Below are 17480 nucleotides of genomic sequence, written 5' to 3'. Positions count from 1 at the left end.
TCACTGATCCATTTCCAAAAGGAAAGAATCCAGGAATTATCTCGCATACCCCTTTCTCTTGTTCTTCGCATCCAATTGTTTCTTCATGTTACAGCCAAAATCATCTTTTTAAAAAACCAAACTGAGAATGTCACTCCTTCTTTAAAGTTTTCCAATGACTTTCCCTTTACTCTTAAAACAAGGGCAACAGAGTCTGACTTCTGTCCTTCTCTCTAGACCATTCTTATCTCACTCAAGCCACTCTTTCCTTTGCTCTCTTTATTCCAGCCACACTGGTATGTCTCAATTTCTTCTTTCTATCATAGAGTCTTGTAGATGTTCCCATACACCTCCTGCTGATCTGGAACACTGCTCTCTTCCTGCATAACTCTTACCAAGTGTTCAGATATTAATTCAAGCATCACTGACCGTGAAAAGGCTTTGCCAATACCTTAGTCTAGGGTAGGCTCATTGGCTTAAAAAAACTCTCATATGTGCTTTCGGTTCTTTCCTTTCAGGGCACTTATCCTGGTTAGTAATTACACTTCAGTGTAATTATATGAAAATAATTTCTTCCACTATTAGATTTTAAGTTCATAAGAGCAAGAATTGTCTGTTTTGGTTCACATAGTATTACTAGGACCAGAATTGTGCCTGTTATAGAGTAGAGCTGAATAAATACTTAACTAATGGATAAAGAATTAAAAATAATAATACAAAAAAAGCAGAGCTCAAGTAAGTAGAGACCAGAGAGCCAAAGAAGGAAGTCGATATCAAGTGAAAACAAACAAAACAACAACAACAACAAAAAAAAAACAGGCGAGGAGTGCTTAAAGAAGAAAGTAGTTAAAAGCTTCATATGTTGCAGAAAGATTAAAAGGCATGAGAAGGAACATGGCATTAAAAGGCATGAATACAGAACAAGCAGAAAATTATTTGTGACCTCTGAGAAAATAGTTTCAGTGGAATGATACTCAGAAGCCAGAGAGCGGCAAAACTGAAGAATAAATGGGAGATGAACATATAGAAGAAGCAAGGAGATCACTTTTCAAGAACGTATCAGTGAAAAGGAGGGAAAAACAGGCTGCAAGAAAGGGCAGAGAGCTCAGTCACTGGACCATACTGACAGTGATCACAGAGGAAGAATTACAAACTCAAGGCTACAGTAGGAGGCAGATCAAAATGACAGGATTCACAGCTGAAGATGGGAGGTTAGTAAATAATCTTTTAATCCAATTACTTTCTATCAAGATAAGGGTGATAAAAATACTAGTGAACTTTTTTTTAGACTAACTACTCACTAAGAGCAAAGCCAAGTCTAAAGTGCTTCAACACTTCTCACTAGAGCTCCCAGTATCTCTGTTAGGGAGTAGGATCATTAGCCCATTTTACAGATGAAAACTCTACTTAGCCACACAATTTTCAATTGACAAAATTGAAATTAAATCCACATTTATTGACTTCTACGGCACACATTATTGATTCCTAATTCCCTTGTCCCTCGACTCATTATAGCTAAGAGTGCCCACACGACCCATTTCCAGACAATGGGATATAAGTGGAAATATGTTCAGAGCTTCCTTGGAAAACCTATTCTTTTTAAAAAATATAAATACTTGAATATATTTTTAGATATTTAATGAACTATTATCTATTAAATTTCTATTAAAATTTACCAGTATTTAAATAAATTTATATGAAATACAAATATTTAAATTGTTTTTAAAGGAAAAGCCTTCCAAGGCTTTTGTCAAACAGATATTTTTGAGCCACCCCATCCTTCTGACTTGGGTGTGATCGTAAATCTGAGATCTGGCTGCTGTCTTACGACAATAAGGGAACAGCAGAGAAATCACAGAGAAGTTGGACCACTATCAGCCACAGGACAACAGACACCTACTTCTAGACTTCTTGCTATGTGTGGGAGAAAAGAACACAAAGAACCTGGATTTTCTTAAGTCATGTTGGTCAGGTTTTCGGTTATTTACACTTGATTGTATTCCTAACGGATATAATTCCAAAACCCATGCTCTTATCTACCAAACTGTACCACCTGTCATCTATGAAATACAGAGACTGAGGCTCTTCTCCTCAGAGAGTTCTTAAGGAGTTCGCAAGTGTGAAAAAGCATACACAAATATATTAAAAAATAAAATTATTATGCCAATTTATTACTGTTTCAAAAATAGTCATTTTCAAATAAGGAAAGAGAACTGAGAGTAAAGATCCTATAGAGATACAGGATCGGGCAGCGTTCTCCTAGAAAGACACATTGTCACAGCCTGGGAGATTTTTCACATTACACATGTCCCCTTTTGAGAATCATTGCTAGGGTGAACCACCTCTTACAAATAAGATGGTGAGCATCTCCTTACAGATGTATTCAAAAGGAGAAAAGGCAGAGGAGTTGAGTTTTATGATGGTAGTGAGGCACACTTTCATTAAGGCATTAGTAGAACAATAATTGATAAAAAATTTTTGGGGCGCCTGGGTGGTTAAGCATCTGACTTCAGCTCAGGTCACGATCTCACGGTCCGTGAGTTCGAGCCCCGCGTCGGGCTCTGGGCTGATGGCCCAGAGCCTGGAGCCTGCTTCCGATTCTGTGTCTCCCTCTCTCTCTGCTCCTCCCCCGTTCATGCTCTGTCTCTCTCTGTCTCAAAAATAAATAAACGTTAAAAAAAAAAATTTTTTTTTTTTTAATTTTTTTTGAATCCCTGGGGAAACAATCCTACCTTATCAAGTTTGGCCTTTCTTAAAATAAAAGTAATTACTTTTATATGGATAGCAGTAACAAACAATAAATAATTGTATGACCCAACAAAGCTGACATAACTAAACAGTATAATGAAATACTAACCAATGGGACCAGAGAGCTCACAGGAAGAAATGTGAATAGGTTTCAGAGAAAGGCTAAAATAAATTTAAAATACTCAATTTTTTAAATAAGTTTCCTCTTTAATTTCTCTTGGTGGAGATCAAATTTACTACTCCCTCATTAAGAAATTAACAAAGTCATTTTGAAAAACCGAACTTGGGGCACCTGGATGGCTCAGTTGGTGAAGCACCTGACTCTTGGTTTCGCCTCAGGTCATGATCTCACAGTTTGTAGGTTCGAGCCCACATTGGGCTCCACACTGTCAGAGCCAAGCCTATTTGGGATTCTCTCTCCTCCCTCTCTCTCTGCCCCTCCCCTGCTTGTGTTTTCTCTCTAAATAAATAAATAAATAAGTAAACTTTAAAAGTAAATAAATGCAAACTAAACTCAACATCTCAGGTCCCAAATAATTGGTTTGTTCATTTAGTGGATGAAGTGCTAGTATTTTCACTCAATGAGCATCAGTTAAACACCTACTATGGGCCAAACTGTTCCTGCCTCTAGAGCGAAGAGGAAATAGCAGTGAAGAAATGCCCCAAATCGCTTGTCTCTATGGAACTTATATTCTATGAGGGTAAGGAACAGACAATAAGCAAATAAATAAAATGAGGTTTATGTCAATCAATAATAAGTGCTACAGTGAAATAAAACAAGGAAGATGAAAGGTACGTAGGCAATATGGGGCGAGAATGAGACAGAGGTTGGGGCTGGGGGAAGGCTGGTAGCTGCAATTTTCAATACTATGGTCATTTCATGGGACGCGAGCACCTGAGCTAAGATCTGATGGTGCTGAAGAACTAACCCACAGCCACGCAGCTATTTGCTTTCATGCTAACTCTTTTTCTGTTGAATACACCATTGAAAAGGGTCAATCGCTGAATGGCAAAATGATACCATTTTTTTTCCCTACAAGTCACCCTGATCCATTACAATCAAACGAAAAGAGGAAAAAAGACATTCCAATGATTGGTAATCTTCTGAATCTCACTGTTGATACATCTGACTTTGGAGAAAAAAGTTTAAATGCTTATTTTATTCCCTTATTCACTGTTTGATACTCCCCAAACACATATTTCAAATGTAGAACATTTTGTTTAGTCTTAAATGAGCCCAAATTTCATCCTGGGCTAAAATTTGAAGACATAAAATGGCTGCTGAAACTGAATTTTAATCATGTAGATGAATCACAACATGCATCTTTAGCTAGGCATGTATTATGGATAAGTCTAGTTTTCTACAGAGAATCATCACATGTTCTAATTACCATTTTGGTTATACGCATAATTAATAATATTCTGTCTTAATGGGACACACTGAATCTTCAGACAGTTGCAAGCTTTAACTATGCATACTGCCAAATCCAACTGTCAGCTGCCCTGCCAAACACAAAGGAATCTTGATGTCGTGTTTTAGCATTGATAACAGTATGCATATCTTTATACATGATACAATGGAAAAATTAATTGCCTTTCTTCCCTCAAAATTTTCTCCACACTAATAATTTTACATTGCTTGATTGATCATTTGCGCTAAATTATATATATTGGTGAGTGATCTTATGAGCCATAAAAACATGAATGTAATGTGACCCAAGACACAGAGAAAAAATTTAAAAAACATCGTGGGACTTACTGATTGTAAACTTTCATTTTCCCGTAAACAAGCTGTGTGAAGTTCTGATTTCAACGTCGCAATGTGACTTCGATGAGATGTCATTTCCTTCTCTAATGTAGCAATTCTAGCGCTTGCAAGCTGGTAGACATCCATGAAACTTTTAATCATAGCCTTAAGAAATAAATATAATGTCACAGACAATTCAAATAAAGCTGTCCCCAAAGAAGAATTTCCATAATTTGAAAGCAAAGTCATTAAAATTTTAAAATAAACAACTTTTCATCTTTCTTTAAAATAAGAAAGCTAAACTTCACATTTTATATTGAGAACAGTGACTATTTTAAGAAAGTTTGGGAGAAAATAATTGAGATTTATTTTCCAGAGTATATATTTAAATAAGATGTACTTTGATCTATTGTGCTTAAAATTTAGAATGCAATTTTTAAAGATGGCACACTTATTTGCTCTGTAAAGTTAAATTCAAGTTGTAATTTGACCTAAATTTCAATCTTAAGACACACAATAGATGGATATATATAAGCAAGATATTTTAAAATGAGCTGAGTTACTAAAATTTTCAATCCACCTAAAAAAAAAACCAAACAAGTGTTTTGAAACAAAAGGAGCTGAAATAATCCTGTAATTGGATAAGAGCAAATAATATGATTCTTATATTGTACAAAAAGCATAATTTTTTCATTCATATAATAGAACATTGCTCTTATACTATGTATAATAAAATAAATAATACAAGCAAGTGTGTATAAGTTTTTCTCCCCACTAAATAAATTATATTTGGGGGACTGTTAGACCTCTGTATTACATTTTATTCATATTTTATAGGCTTTTTCTTCTAAAGCAACTAGTAGTGAATTTTGAGTCCAAGAATACTATCACACCTTTTTTAAAAAAAGTCTTTTAAAATAATTCAAATATAGCAAAAATCAAATATTTCAAAGACATATTCAGATACAATGTTATATTATTTACAAGAAAAAAAAATGTTCTAACCACAGCAACATATTAGTAAAATGGTAGACAGTCTGAGCATTTCCAAATTATATTCAATCTGAAGGGTCTGATTTGGAAAAGCTTTGAGAAACGAGATATGTGAGCAATTCCAAATGCACATGAAATAATAATTTGGTGAACAAAAAGTAAGAAACAATTTATACAATGTCTAAGAAACAGAAGTACACTCGCCATTTGTAGGTAATAGTAAGAAAATTCATACCTTTTTGCCTAATAAATTCCTATTTGCCCTAAAACATTAAGCTCAGACACCATCTTTTTCAAGAAGTCTTTTTTGAACCCAAAGGCACTGTTAATTTTTACTCTGGCCCTGTGTGGGCCCCTCATGCTAGCTTTTACTATAACGTTTATTGCTTTAGCAGAAATATATTAGTTTATGTGTTTATCTTTACTAGACCGAGGAGCTCCTAAAGCCAGATACTATGCCGAATCTCTGTATCACCATGGATGTTAGTGGCCCACGATGAGCGCTTGTTTGAATGAATGAATCAATGAATGAATGAATGAATGAATGAAGGTAAAACTGGAAAATATAAAAAACCGCAAGTTGAAGCCACATGTTGGCATAAAATGCCTTATAGGAAAGGATGAAGATATTTGGGGAAATATAATCTTAACACTCTAATGTATAAATTATTAACCATACTTTGTTTAAATCAAAAAAAGAAGTGAAAGCATGGCTGTAGGCACAAAAGGATAGGATACACAAAAGAGAATTCTATTACCCAACACTAGATAAGCCTGGTATGACTTCATGTTTGGGAACATCTCTACCTTACTTTGAGTTATTTCAAGGTGTGCTTATAGCTAATACTAACACAAAATATTCCCCTGGGCTTCAAAAGTATGTAAAATTCAGAAACTATAAAACCATATCTTCTTCTTCCAATGCCAAGTCTCTCTCCACTCTTATAAATTCATTTATCTCCACCATTGAGATAGTGGAACCAAAAATCACAAGTCCTCTTTTTGTCTGGTCATCACTCTGCTACTTACTTAGCTGTACACTGCTGGGCAATGTTACGTCATCTCTCTGAACTTCCATTTTATCCCTCCATGAAATAGAAAGAAGGGTCATTTTCTTGCCTACTACCAACCTGTTGTACAGCTCAGATAATGAAAAATCTAAGATAAAGTCATTCTCTCAATCCTTCAACTACATTGCAGCTATATAAGAAAGCCCTCTCAAAATGGTAAACTACTGACTTTCATTGAGTATCACCATTGCTCTATTTTTATTTTTGATGTTTATTTATTTTTGAGAGAGGGAGAGACAGAGCGTGAGGGGGGGGGAGGAGCAAAGAGAGACAGAGACACAGAATGCGAAGTAGGCTCCAGGCTCCCAGCTGTCAGCACAGAGCCCTGGGCCAAGGCTTGAACTCACGAACCATGAGATCATGACCTGAGCCGAAGTCGGACACTTAACCACCTGAGCCACCCAGGCGCCCCTGTTCTGTTTTTAAATTCTCCACTAAGATATTAATGAGACAACCTGTGATAGGTGGTTTGTATACATATGTTCTTATTATATAAGGATCTAAACTGTATAAAAGGCATAAAAAGATATGTAAGTGCTTAATGAATAAAAAAAGTACTTTTCTATCAGTAATAGGCTCCTGGATTATGATTTCACCGTATGTCACAATGGAACTGGCCTCTAACATTTAAGAATAAAAAAGCTCAACATTTAAAAAGTTATCCTATTTCCTAAATTTGGAGAAACATATTTCATGAATTCTCATGTACATGATACCCTTAAAGGAATACATAATATAAATTATATTCCTTCAAACCTTTTTTTAAAAAAAATAAAAGACTTTTTGAGAAGTTACATCTGAATTTTTATATGGTGGACGAAACACAAGTCATAATTATTTTGGCTCCTTCCTTGATCTACTTTTAATAACTAAATTCTAATATTCAGTGCAGTATTAAGAGAAATCATATATTACTTCTTTAGAGCACTAAAAAGAATATAGAAATAAACTGTTTTTTCATAGGATTTAGAACATTAAACATTTTAAATCTTTTATTTATTTACTTTTTTTAATTTTAGAGAGAGGATACAAGCCGGGGAGAGGGGCAGAAGGAGAGAGAGAGAATTTCTCTTTTAATGTTTATTTATTTTGAGAGAGAGAGGGAGAGAGCACACGCGTGAGCAGGGGAGTGGCAGAGAGAGGGGGAGAGGGAGAATTCCAAGCAGGCTCTGAGCTGTCAGCACGGAGCCAGATGTGGGGCTTGGTCCCACAAACCATGAGATCATGACCTGAGCCGAAATCAAGAGTTGGATGCTCAACAGACTCAGCCACCAAGTCGCCCCTAAGATCTTTTAAAGCAGCATTTTGTTTGAGAGATGAAAGCAGGGTTGTTTTTACAACACCTATATATGATGTCTTTTCAGAGTAACAAGGAACAGTGATAAATACAACACGTTTCATGGTACAAATAGGTTTAAAAACGACCCCACCTTTCTAAAATGAAAACCTCCTTCAGAACTGAAAGGTATGGTGGGGGTCGGGGGTCAGTGACATTGCAGTTATTGAAAGAAGCACCAGATCTTTTGAAGAATAAAGAATGTTAACTTTCAATATTAAAAAGTGATTCAAACTGTGTAATAAAGGATTCCAGCAAAAATCCATCTCTTTAATACAAAGAAAGGCATCAAGTTGGTAGAATAAGTGGAAATGACAGTCTGGATCAACTGAGGGGGGTGGGGGAGGAAGCAGCGAGCATCTGATGACTTCTGCATCAATCTCCCAAAGTCTAAGCTTTCACAACACACCTCTCGCCCATATTAAAACGTCACACCATTCTACATTAGCAAACAACGACAGCACAGCACGGTACTGCATATAGCGTGCCCAGCGCTGGAGAGTGTATTCCGTGTCATCTTGGGCCCTGGGGATTTGGACCATGTATCTCAGTGGGGCTTATCTAGTTACACGAGAAACAGAACAAAAGACAGTTTCTGGACCAGAATAGCCTTTTGTTTCAGAGATCATCTAGAGTGTTTATAAGTCAACATAACAAGATGAGAGAATCCAAACAAAATTCCACCTCCTGTTCATTTTAAGGAAAAGTATAAGTGTTTTACTGTGCAAAAAAATTCTGAGCTACAAATAGGTGACTGTCACTTGAGCATGAGGATAATATTTATATAACTCGTTATGTATGTATTATGTAATTTAGACCGACTTCAAAATTGAATTTCAGGGGAAATGGGATCCTTGGGAACCTGATGTCAGGAGGAGAAATTAGTGGAAAATGTCATAAGACCTAGATGCCAAAATAGTAAATCTTTTACTTATATTTTTGAGTAAGTAATTGGGAGGCAAAAACCTCAGATATTTCACTTTAAATATACCTATATATATACTTCATTTCTATATACTATATAAAGTAAATATGCCATGTAAAATACCAAATATGTGAAATATAAAAAGTCCCCATAAAATGGGGATAATAATTCCTTTTTTTTTTTTTTTTTTGAGAGAGAGAGAGAGAGAGAGAGAACGAGCAGGGGGAGAACAGTGGGAGAGAAGCATAGGGAGAGAGAGAGAAAGAGAGAGAGAGCAAGAGAGAATCTTAAGCACAGCTTGATCCCACGACCCTGGGATCATGACCTGAGCCGAAATCAAGAGTCAGACACTCAACCTACTGAGCCACCCACGTGCCCCACTAATTCCTATCTTATAAAGATTTTGTGAGGATTAAATGAGTATTAAGACCTGAAAAGACCTTACCTATCTGAAACATAGGAAACACTCAGGTAAATGTTAGCTGTCATAAAGATAATGACATCAAATTAGGAAAAATATTTTTTAGCTCATAAAACAAAGATTCAATATTTCTGAGGGGTATTATTAGACATGATGTAAACATTTTAAATATTAGGTATTCCACACATATGGAATATATTAAAGTCCTTCCAAACATAAAGAATTTAATTTTTTTTTGAGAGAGAGAGAGCATGCGTGTGTGTGAGCATGAGCAAGGAAAGGGCAGAGGGAGAGAGAATCCTAAGCAGGCTCCACACTCCATGCAGAGCCCCACGTGGGACTCAGTCTCATAACTGTGAGATCATAACCGGAGCCAAAATCAAGAGTCAGACGCTTAACCAACCGAGCCACCCAGGCGCCCCTCAAGTGCAAAGAATTTCAGAGGCCAATGAATATTTACTTCCTAACAACAAAACTTCCCACTGATAATAAAACAGTTCCTATTTATGATGTTATTCTTACAAGTTTTTCTTTAAATTCCAGTTAGTTAACACACAGTGTAATATTAGTTTCAAGGGTACGATATAGTGATTCAACACTTGCATATATCACCCAGTGCTCACCCCAAATGCCCTCCTTAATCACCCATTTAGCCCATTCCTCCACCCACCTCCCCTCCAGCAACCCTCAGTTTGTTCTCTATATTTAAGAGTCTCTTATGGTTTGCCTCCTCTCTGTTTGTATCTTACTTTATTTTTCCTTCCCTTTCCCTGTGTTCATCTGTTTTGTTTTTTAAATTCAACATATGAGTGAAATCATATATTTGTCTTTCTCTAATTGACTTATTTCATTTAGCATAATACACTGTAGTTCCACTTACGTTGTTACAAATGGCAAGATCTCATTTGTGTGTGTGTGTGTGTGGCTGAGTAATATCCCATTGTATATATACCACATCTTCTTTATCCACTCATCAGTTGATGGACATTAGGGTTCTTTCCATAATTTGGCTATTGTTGATAGCGCTGCTATAAACATTGAGGTGCAGGTGCCCCTTTGAGTCAGCATTTTTGTATCCTTTGGATAAATACCTAGTAGTGCAATTGCTGGGTGTAGGGTAGTCCCATTTTTAACTTTTGGAGGAAACTCCATACTGTTTTTCAGAGTAGCTGCACCAGTTTGCATTCCCAGCAACAGTGGGATGGGATGGGGTTTTTATTTTATTTTATTTTATTTTTTGAATTTTATTTTTTTTATTTTTTTTCAATATATGAAATTTACTGTCAAATTGGTTTCCATACAACACCCAGTGCTCATCCCAAAAGGTGCCCTCCTCAATACCCATCACCCACCCACCCCTCCCCCCACCCCCCATAAACCCTCAGTTTGTTCTCACTTTTTAAGAGTCTCTTATGCTTTGGCTCTCTCCCACTCTAACCTCGTTTTTTTTTTTTTTTCCTTCCCCTCTCCCATGGGTTTCTGTTAAGTTTCTCAGGATCCACATAAGAGTGAACACATATGGTATCTGTCTTTCTCTGTATGGCTTATTTCACTTAGCATCACACTCTCCAGTTCCATCCACGTTGCTACAAAGGGCCATATTTCGTTCCTTCTCATTGCCACGTAGTATTCCATTGTGTATATAAACCGCAATTTCCTTATCCATTCATCAGTTGATGGACATTTAGGCTCTTTCCATAATTTGGCTATTGTTGAGAGTGCTGCTATAAACATTGGGGTACAAGTGCCCCTATGCATCAGTACTCCTGTATGGGATGGGTTTTTAAAATAATTTTCTAAATAGAATGCTTTTGACAGCCACTTGCCATCAAAGAGAAGGACTACAGATTTGGAATCCTTCTCTTTTTGTGGAAGAAAATACTATAATTCAGACTAAGTTCAAGAGTACTTTGAAGCACGTCATCACAAGAAAAACAGTGACCTATTATTATATTGGAGATTTTAAAGACTACTTTTTAACTCATTGTACACTATTGTAAAATTTACTCTCTGTTAAATAAGTTAATCCATAAACTCACTTAACCAGACAGGGTACATAACAGTTCATGCTGAAACACAAAAGAAGTAAAGAAACAAGCAAGGATGCCACTCTCAGCCCCTCTTCATGGTAAAATCCTTTCACCTTCCTTTAACACACCTTATGGGAACATTAATGTCTAAAAAAATGGACCAAGTGATATGCCAGTCCATTTCAAAGAATAACAATTGCATTTCTTACGTTACAGAAAAAAAGGGAGCATCCTTTGTCTTGCCTACCCACCGGGATGTACCTGATCTCCAAAGTGAGTTAGAGTGGAAAAAAACAAAAAACTAAAAAAGAACTTCCAAATATAGCTTGTATTTTCGACTACATTTAGTTCTTTTAATAGACTATTTCTTAGAGCAGTTTTCAGTTCACAGAAAAATTCGGGAGAAAGTACAGAGTTCCCGTACACACCCAAACCTCCCAACTATCAACACCCTGCACAGAGTGGTACACCTGTTACCACCCACAGTGACAGTTCATCACCCAAAGTCCACAGATCACATTAGGAATGACTCTTGATGGCGTGTATTCTATGAGTTTTAGCAAATATATAATAACGTATATCCATCATTATGGTAGCCTACAGAAGAGCTTCACTGCCCTCAAAATCCCCTACGCTCCATCTTTTATCCCGCCCTCCTCCCTAACCCCTGACAACACTGATCTTTTTACTGTCTCCATAGTTTTTATATTAGCTTTTAAATCTTCTCTTTAAGATTTTTTGAAATCGCATCTTTTTAAACTGTTTTCTACATTATATGTAATATATGTATATATATTTTATATATATATATGTTATAAAGAAATAGATACACATACACTGCGGCTACTCAAAAATGAGAGTGAGCGATCAACAAGTTTAGAGAGCACTCGTCCACACTGTGAGGCGACTAGTTCGGGGAGCACACCAGAAGCAAGCACGCTAGTGATGTGCTGGTGCTGAGGGGACGGCAGCAGCCCTGTTTGTCCCCAGAGACTGAAAGAGTGAGGGCCCTAGAATCAGAGAAGCGGAGTAGGGCCCCAGCAGCCTCTACATCCAGGGTCACCCTTGGTTCCTAGAGACCGCCCTCATGTTGTTGCTGGATGGACCCCTCCTTTCTCTACATGGCTACTTGCTTTTCTCCAGGTCAGCAACAGAGCACCTCCCTCACTTCACCTTCTTTTAAAAGGCTCACCCGATTAGGTCAGGCCCACCCAGGATGATCTCATATTTACTGGTCTTGCTTGCCCACCCTCAAAAGAAGGAGATTAATTACATGGTGCATGTACAACCAGGGGGAAGGGAAGGGTCTTGTGGGCCATCTTAGAAGTCTGATTATCATACCCTATACAAAAATTAACTCAAAATTGACCACAGACTTAAATGTAAAACATAAAACTATAGAACTCTTAGGAAAAAAAATAGGAGAAAATCTTTGGCATCTTTGGGCTTGGTGAAGGGTTCTGAGACATGATACTGAAAGCATAATCCATACAAGGAAAAAAAAAAAAAACAGTAAACTGAACTTCACCTGAACTTCACCAAAAGATCCTGTTACTATGGTTAAAAGAAAGCTACCATAGGAGAAAATATTTTCAAACCACATCTGATAAAAGAACTGGTTTCTAGCATATGTTTTTTTAAAAACTCTAAAAACTCAACAGTAAAAAGACAAACATTCCAATTAGAAAATGAGCAAGAGACACTAAGATACATTTTACCAAAGAGAACATAACAGATCTCACATACGCACATTAAAAGATTTTCAAAACTACAAGCCATTAGAGAATGAAAAGAAGCAGAGTGAGATATTACTCCGCATCTACCAGTATGGCTGAAAGAAGAAACTGTGACATCAAAAGCCAACAAGGAAGCAGAGAAACTGGAACTCTCCTATGTTATGGCAAGAATGAAAAATGCTACAGTCACTCTGGAAAACAGTTTGGCGATTTCTTTAAAAATTAAGCATGCAATTACATTTGGCCCAGAAATCAGTCCTGGCCTTTTTTTTTTCTAGAGAAATTAAAAAAAAAATTTTTTTTTGTTCACACAAAAATCTGTACATGAATGTTCAGAACAGCTTTACATGTAATAGCCCAAAGTTGGAAACAACCAAGCTGTTCCTCAATGAGTGGCGTCACACATTGTAGAACATCCATCCATGACTACTCATAGAACAGAAAGGAACAAACTACAGACAGATACAACTTGGATGGATTCAAGGGCACTATGCTGAGTGGGGGGCCGGGGGGGGGGAGTCAATCTCAAAAGATCACATTCGGTAGGATTTCATTTATTTATCATGGACAAAATCAGAGAGACAGAAAACATTTCATGGTTACCAGAACTGAGGGGTGATTTCAGGGGGAGGGGCTGAAATGTCTCTAAAATGGTCAGCTGATGGAGATCTCTGTGGTGACACAACAGTCCTGCGTCTTGAGTGTGGTGGAGGCTACCCAAATATATCCACATGATAAAATGTCACAGAACTATACATACACACTGTACCGGTGTCCTTTCTCTGGTTTTGATATTGTACTAAAGTTAAGTAGGATGTAACATGGGGGAAACTGGATGAAGGATACTATTTTTGCAACTTCTTGTGACTCTATAATTATATCAAAATAAAAAGGTAAAAAAAAGCAAAGCAAAGTACATATACGTGTGTGTCGTATGCTAATGTTTAACTAAAAAGGTTATATATACAGATTTAGTTGCACATCTAAACATATTTTAGAAACAAGTAAACAAGAGAAGAACAAAACTTCTCCCAAAACCTTTAAATGATACCTACTTATCTGACAAAGGCCTGGACTAGATCTTCTTAGATCTTAGCCAGTCTTCTGCCTATAACTCCCAAAGACTCCTTCATGCAGACACATGAACAAGACAACCTAGAATTTTGCTTATCACATTCAACCTGAGAGGATGTCAGACACCTGTCTGTATTTGCTCACTGAGTGTCACAGCAATGACGGCTATTCTGGGGCCAGAGTACAGCCTATGGCCTCAAAGGAGTCAATACAATCTGAAGGGCATTTGCCCCCAGCTCTATTCTCCCCTCGAAGTCAATCTCACGTCTGCCCCAGAGTAGGCCAAGGACACTGGTGAACCCCGCACTCTTCCACCAGGAATCACCCAATGAGTTGGGATGTATGGGAGTCAATAAACCCTAGGTTTGATCAAATCTTTGCCCAAAGGTATTCTTGCTTCCTTCATAGTTCCCACATTGCAAGGCTTACCTGGACCCCAGTCTTAGCAAAAGCAGTTACTATGTGCCAAACATCACAGTATGAGCTTTGCATACTCTTCTAATTCTGGCAATAATCCTCTAAGGACTCATATTATCTCTGCTTTACAGATTAGGAAACCAAGGCTCAGTGATGTTCTAAGTACCTTATCCAAGGTCGTAGCACATAAATAATGGAACTGAGATTCAAATTCACGTCTGTTCAATTCCAAAGCCCCTGCTCATTCCATATGCTGCAAGTTTCCCAGGTTGCTTTATACTGGTTTAGTGGGGTTTTTGGTTTGTTTGGTTTTGGCTGTCTATCATACAAAGTTTCTTAGTAAAACCAGCAGAATAAATCTAGGCTTTCCAAGTTTCAAAAAATTGCACGGCTAGTCTATCACAACATTCATTTAAGTGTCAATTTAATCCACGCTCTCTCCTCTATTGATGGAAAAGGTACAAAAGAAAAGCCCCTGTTGAATTTTGCTATAAAACCGGGATTTTCAAAGATCTCAAACTCAATAATTATTATACTGCACTACCTCTGAACAACCAATTTTCACTTATGTAATGGAAATAAATATTTACTTCAAGTAAAGGAACTTCAGGTGGTATTTTCTTAAGGATTTATTTCATTCTATAGAATGGGTTCAATAAACATTTGCCACAAATTAATGAATCCTTATTCTGTCCTAACATGTTACATTATTTCTATACTGGCCCCCAAAACCTATGGGTTCTAGAAAATGTAATTTGAAAGAAGGCTGTGAGTTCATTTTAATGAGAAGAAAATTAAGTTTACAAATTAAAGCAAATCTATTATTCATACAATAGATTATTTTGAAAAATGAGAAGCCTTGGGAAAACAACTTCTAGTGTGTTTAACTGACTTATGTATGTAAAATGGCAATGTGTTGTACATCTCTTAACATCTTGACTTGAGGATCTGACGTTATCAGTGAAAGACATCAGAAGAAAAATACCAAGACCCCAAAAGACCAATATCCCAAATCCTGCCCACCCAGAATGGGTTCTTCTGACTCATAAATTCTCATTCCAAATGAGATCCATGCATACTGGACATATACGTGGAAGGAACAGGACTCCAAGAGGTTCTACTTAATTTCCATTTTACCTGCTAAGACTAAAGAAGGCTTTTATCCTCTCATATCCAGAAAATTACCTGGTAGAAAAATGACCTTTCCTTTATGTAGCAACTAGGATTTTGGTGAACCGAGGTTTCACCTCTCTCTCATACAAGATGCTTTTCCATTTCTGGACAACCTCCTTTTGACCCTAGATGTCCTAGGGGTCTGTTTGCACGTACTAGAATTACTCTGTTTGCTTTAGAGACTGGCCTGGGCCCCTGCCATCCACTTAAGATTATGTGCTCCTATTTATTTAGTACAGGGCATGGTTAAAAACATGTGTAACTAGATATTTAATGCAATGTACATACAGACACTGAAATGCTTCATTGTAATGACGGTGACGATGATGAGGATAGTAAATGTGTCGGGCTATTAGAAGGAAAAAATTGTGTCACAAATACACAATCTCCTTAGTCAAGCACATCTAAAGACAAAATAGTATGAATTGACTTGATTCCATATTGCATACAGTTCAGGTATGTTTTGTTGCTGTTATTATATATAAGAAAAAGAGAATATCAAAGTTCATTTTCCCCTTTTTGCCATTCGAAATGGCCGTGCACTTAACTTATGCCATCACTCAAAATTTTTACTGGCACCACTTTGAAGGATGTAAATATAGTAGCTTTTCAGGTATGAGAAGGAGCCTCATGGGAAACCATATTCCGCAGAGTTGCAGAATACTTCTGCAGCAGATTTTTTTTTTAAATGATGTTTGCTTTATATCGTGTTTAGATTCTAAACTTTTTTCTGGCCTCCACTCAACCATGGCATATACAACTTAAATGTGCCAAGAACAAGACCAATTCTTTTTCAAATATGTTATTTCCAACCAGAACTGAATCAAAGCCAATCTGGAAGCTAAATGCAGCTTCTAGACTAATGGTGATTACTGCTCTTATTATGCTAAAGGGTACTGTAAAGAAAGACCAAAGGGATAAGCCGTGACACTGGTTTCCTACAAGAATATGGAAAAGCCATCAGCAAAATAATCAGAGACTGAGAAAAAAGTTTCTCTTGGAAACTCTTGCATATGGACGTGAAGTCATAAAAAAGAACAGTGATCTTAACAAATTCTAAAAGAAATGAGTTTCTCAGAAGATACTGCTAGATTGATAATAATAATATAATTCTCATTATTACTATCATAATTATAAATTACCTTGCTTTAGGACTTAAAAATTTAAGCAACATGCAAAATGTCCATCATATGGCAAATTATACAACTGGCACAGGGTTTATTAATGAATAAAGATTGATAAAGTGAGAGTAGTTTAGTTATTGGGTAACACAGAATTAATCATGGGTCAAAGCAAATGATGAAGAGACTTAACCTCATTACTTTATAGACTCTCCTTCAGGAAAAAATATGTTATTATTCGAGTTCCCGTTCCTGAGCACCTACTATGTCTTGACATCACTGGTAGTTTTATAAAATGGGGGTTATTAGGCTGCTTTGGATTCTATCGACAGAGAGAACGAAGACTTCGTGTGGTATGAGTGTACAGATACGTTTTGGGATTCAGCTGGTGTGAGCTGGAATTCAGGCAGTCTAGCTTTGTCCAAATGTCAAAACCATAATACCTGGCACCGAATGCAGAAATGTTTATACGCACTTCTGACACCTAACAGTACAGTTCTTGGAGATCAGAGTTACTTCGACTACTATTCTCTCCTTCTTATTTTAAGTAATAGACACATCTGTGCAGGGTGATTTAGACTCCTCAACCAAAGGAAGGGTATTTTCTAGCTGTACTAAATAACATATATACAAACCTGAACAGTTCTGTTTTCCATGGCAAAATGCATCATCTCGAAGCTTTATGCTGTACTTGCAAAATAGGAGTTATT

General features: G+C 36.8%; 1 protein-coding gene across 9 annotated transcripts in view; it reads right to left on the bottom strand.

The window, feature by feature from the left end:
• The window catches only part of CCDC171 (coiled-coil domain containing 171), a 302377-nt gene that overhangs the window by 40974 nt on the left and 243923 nt on the right, over positions 1–17480 (bottom strand). For all 9 annotated transcript variants that reach the window (XM_019415442.2, XM_019415439.2, XM_019415437.2 and 6 more), the window contains one exon: positions 4487–4639. In XM_019415442.2, coding sequence (XP_019270987.1) covers positions 4487–4639 — 153 coding nt within the window. The remainder of the gene's footprint in view (positions 1–4486; positions 4640–17480) is intronic.

This window comes from Panthera pardus, unplaced genomic scaffold (assembly GCF_024362965.1).
Source record: "Panthera pardus isolate Hobbes unplaced genomic scaffold, ASM2436296v1 HiC_scaffold_20, whole genome shotgun sequence".
Taxonomy (NCBI): domain Eukaryota; kingdom Metazoa; phylum Chordata; class Mammalia; order Carnivora; family Felidae; genus Panthera; species Panthera pardus.
The sequence above is the reverse complement of the archived record's forward strand: the minus strand, read 5'-3'. Positions and strand labels throughout refer to the sequence as shown.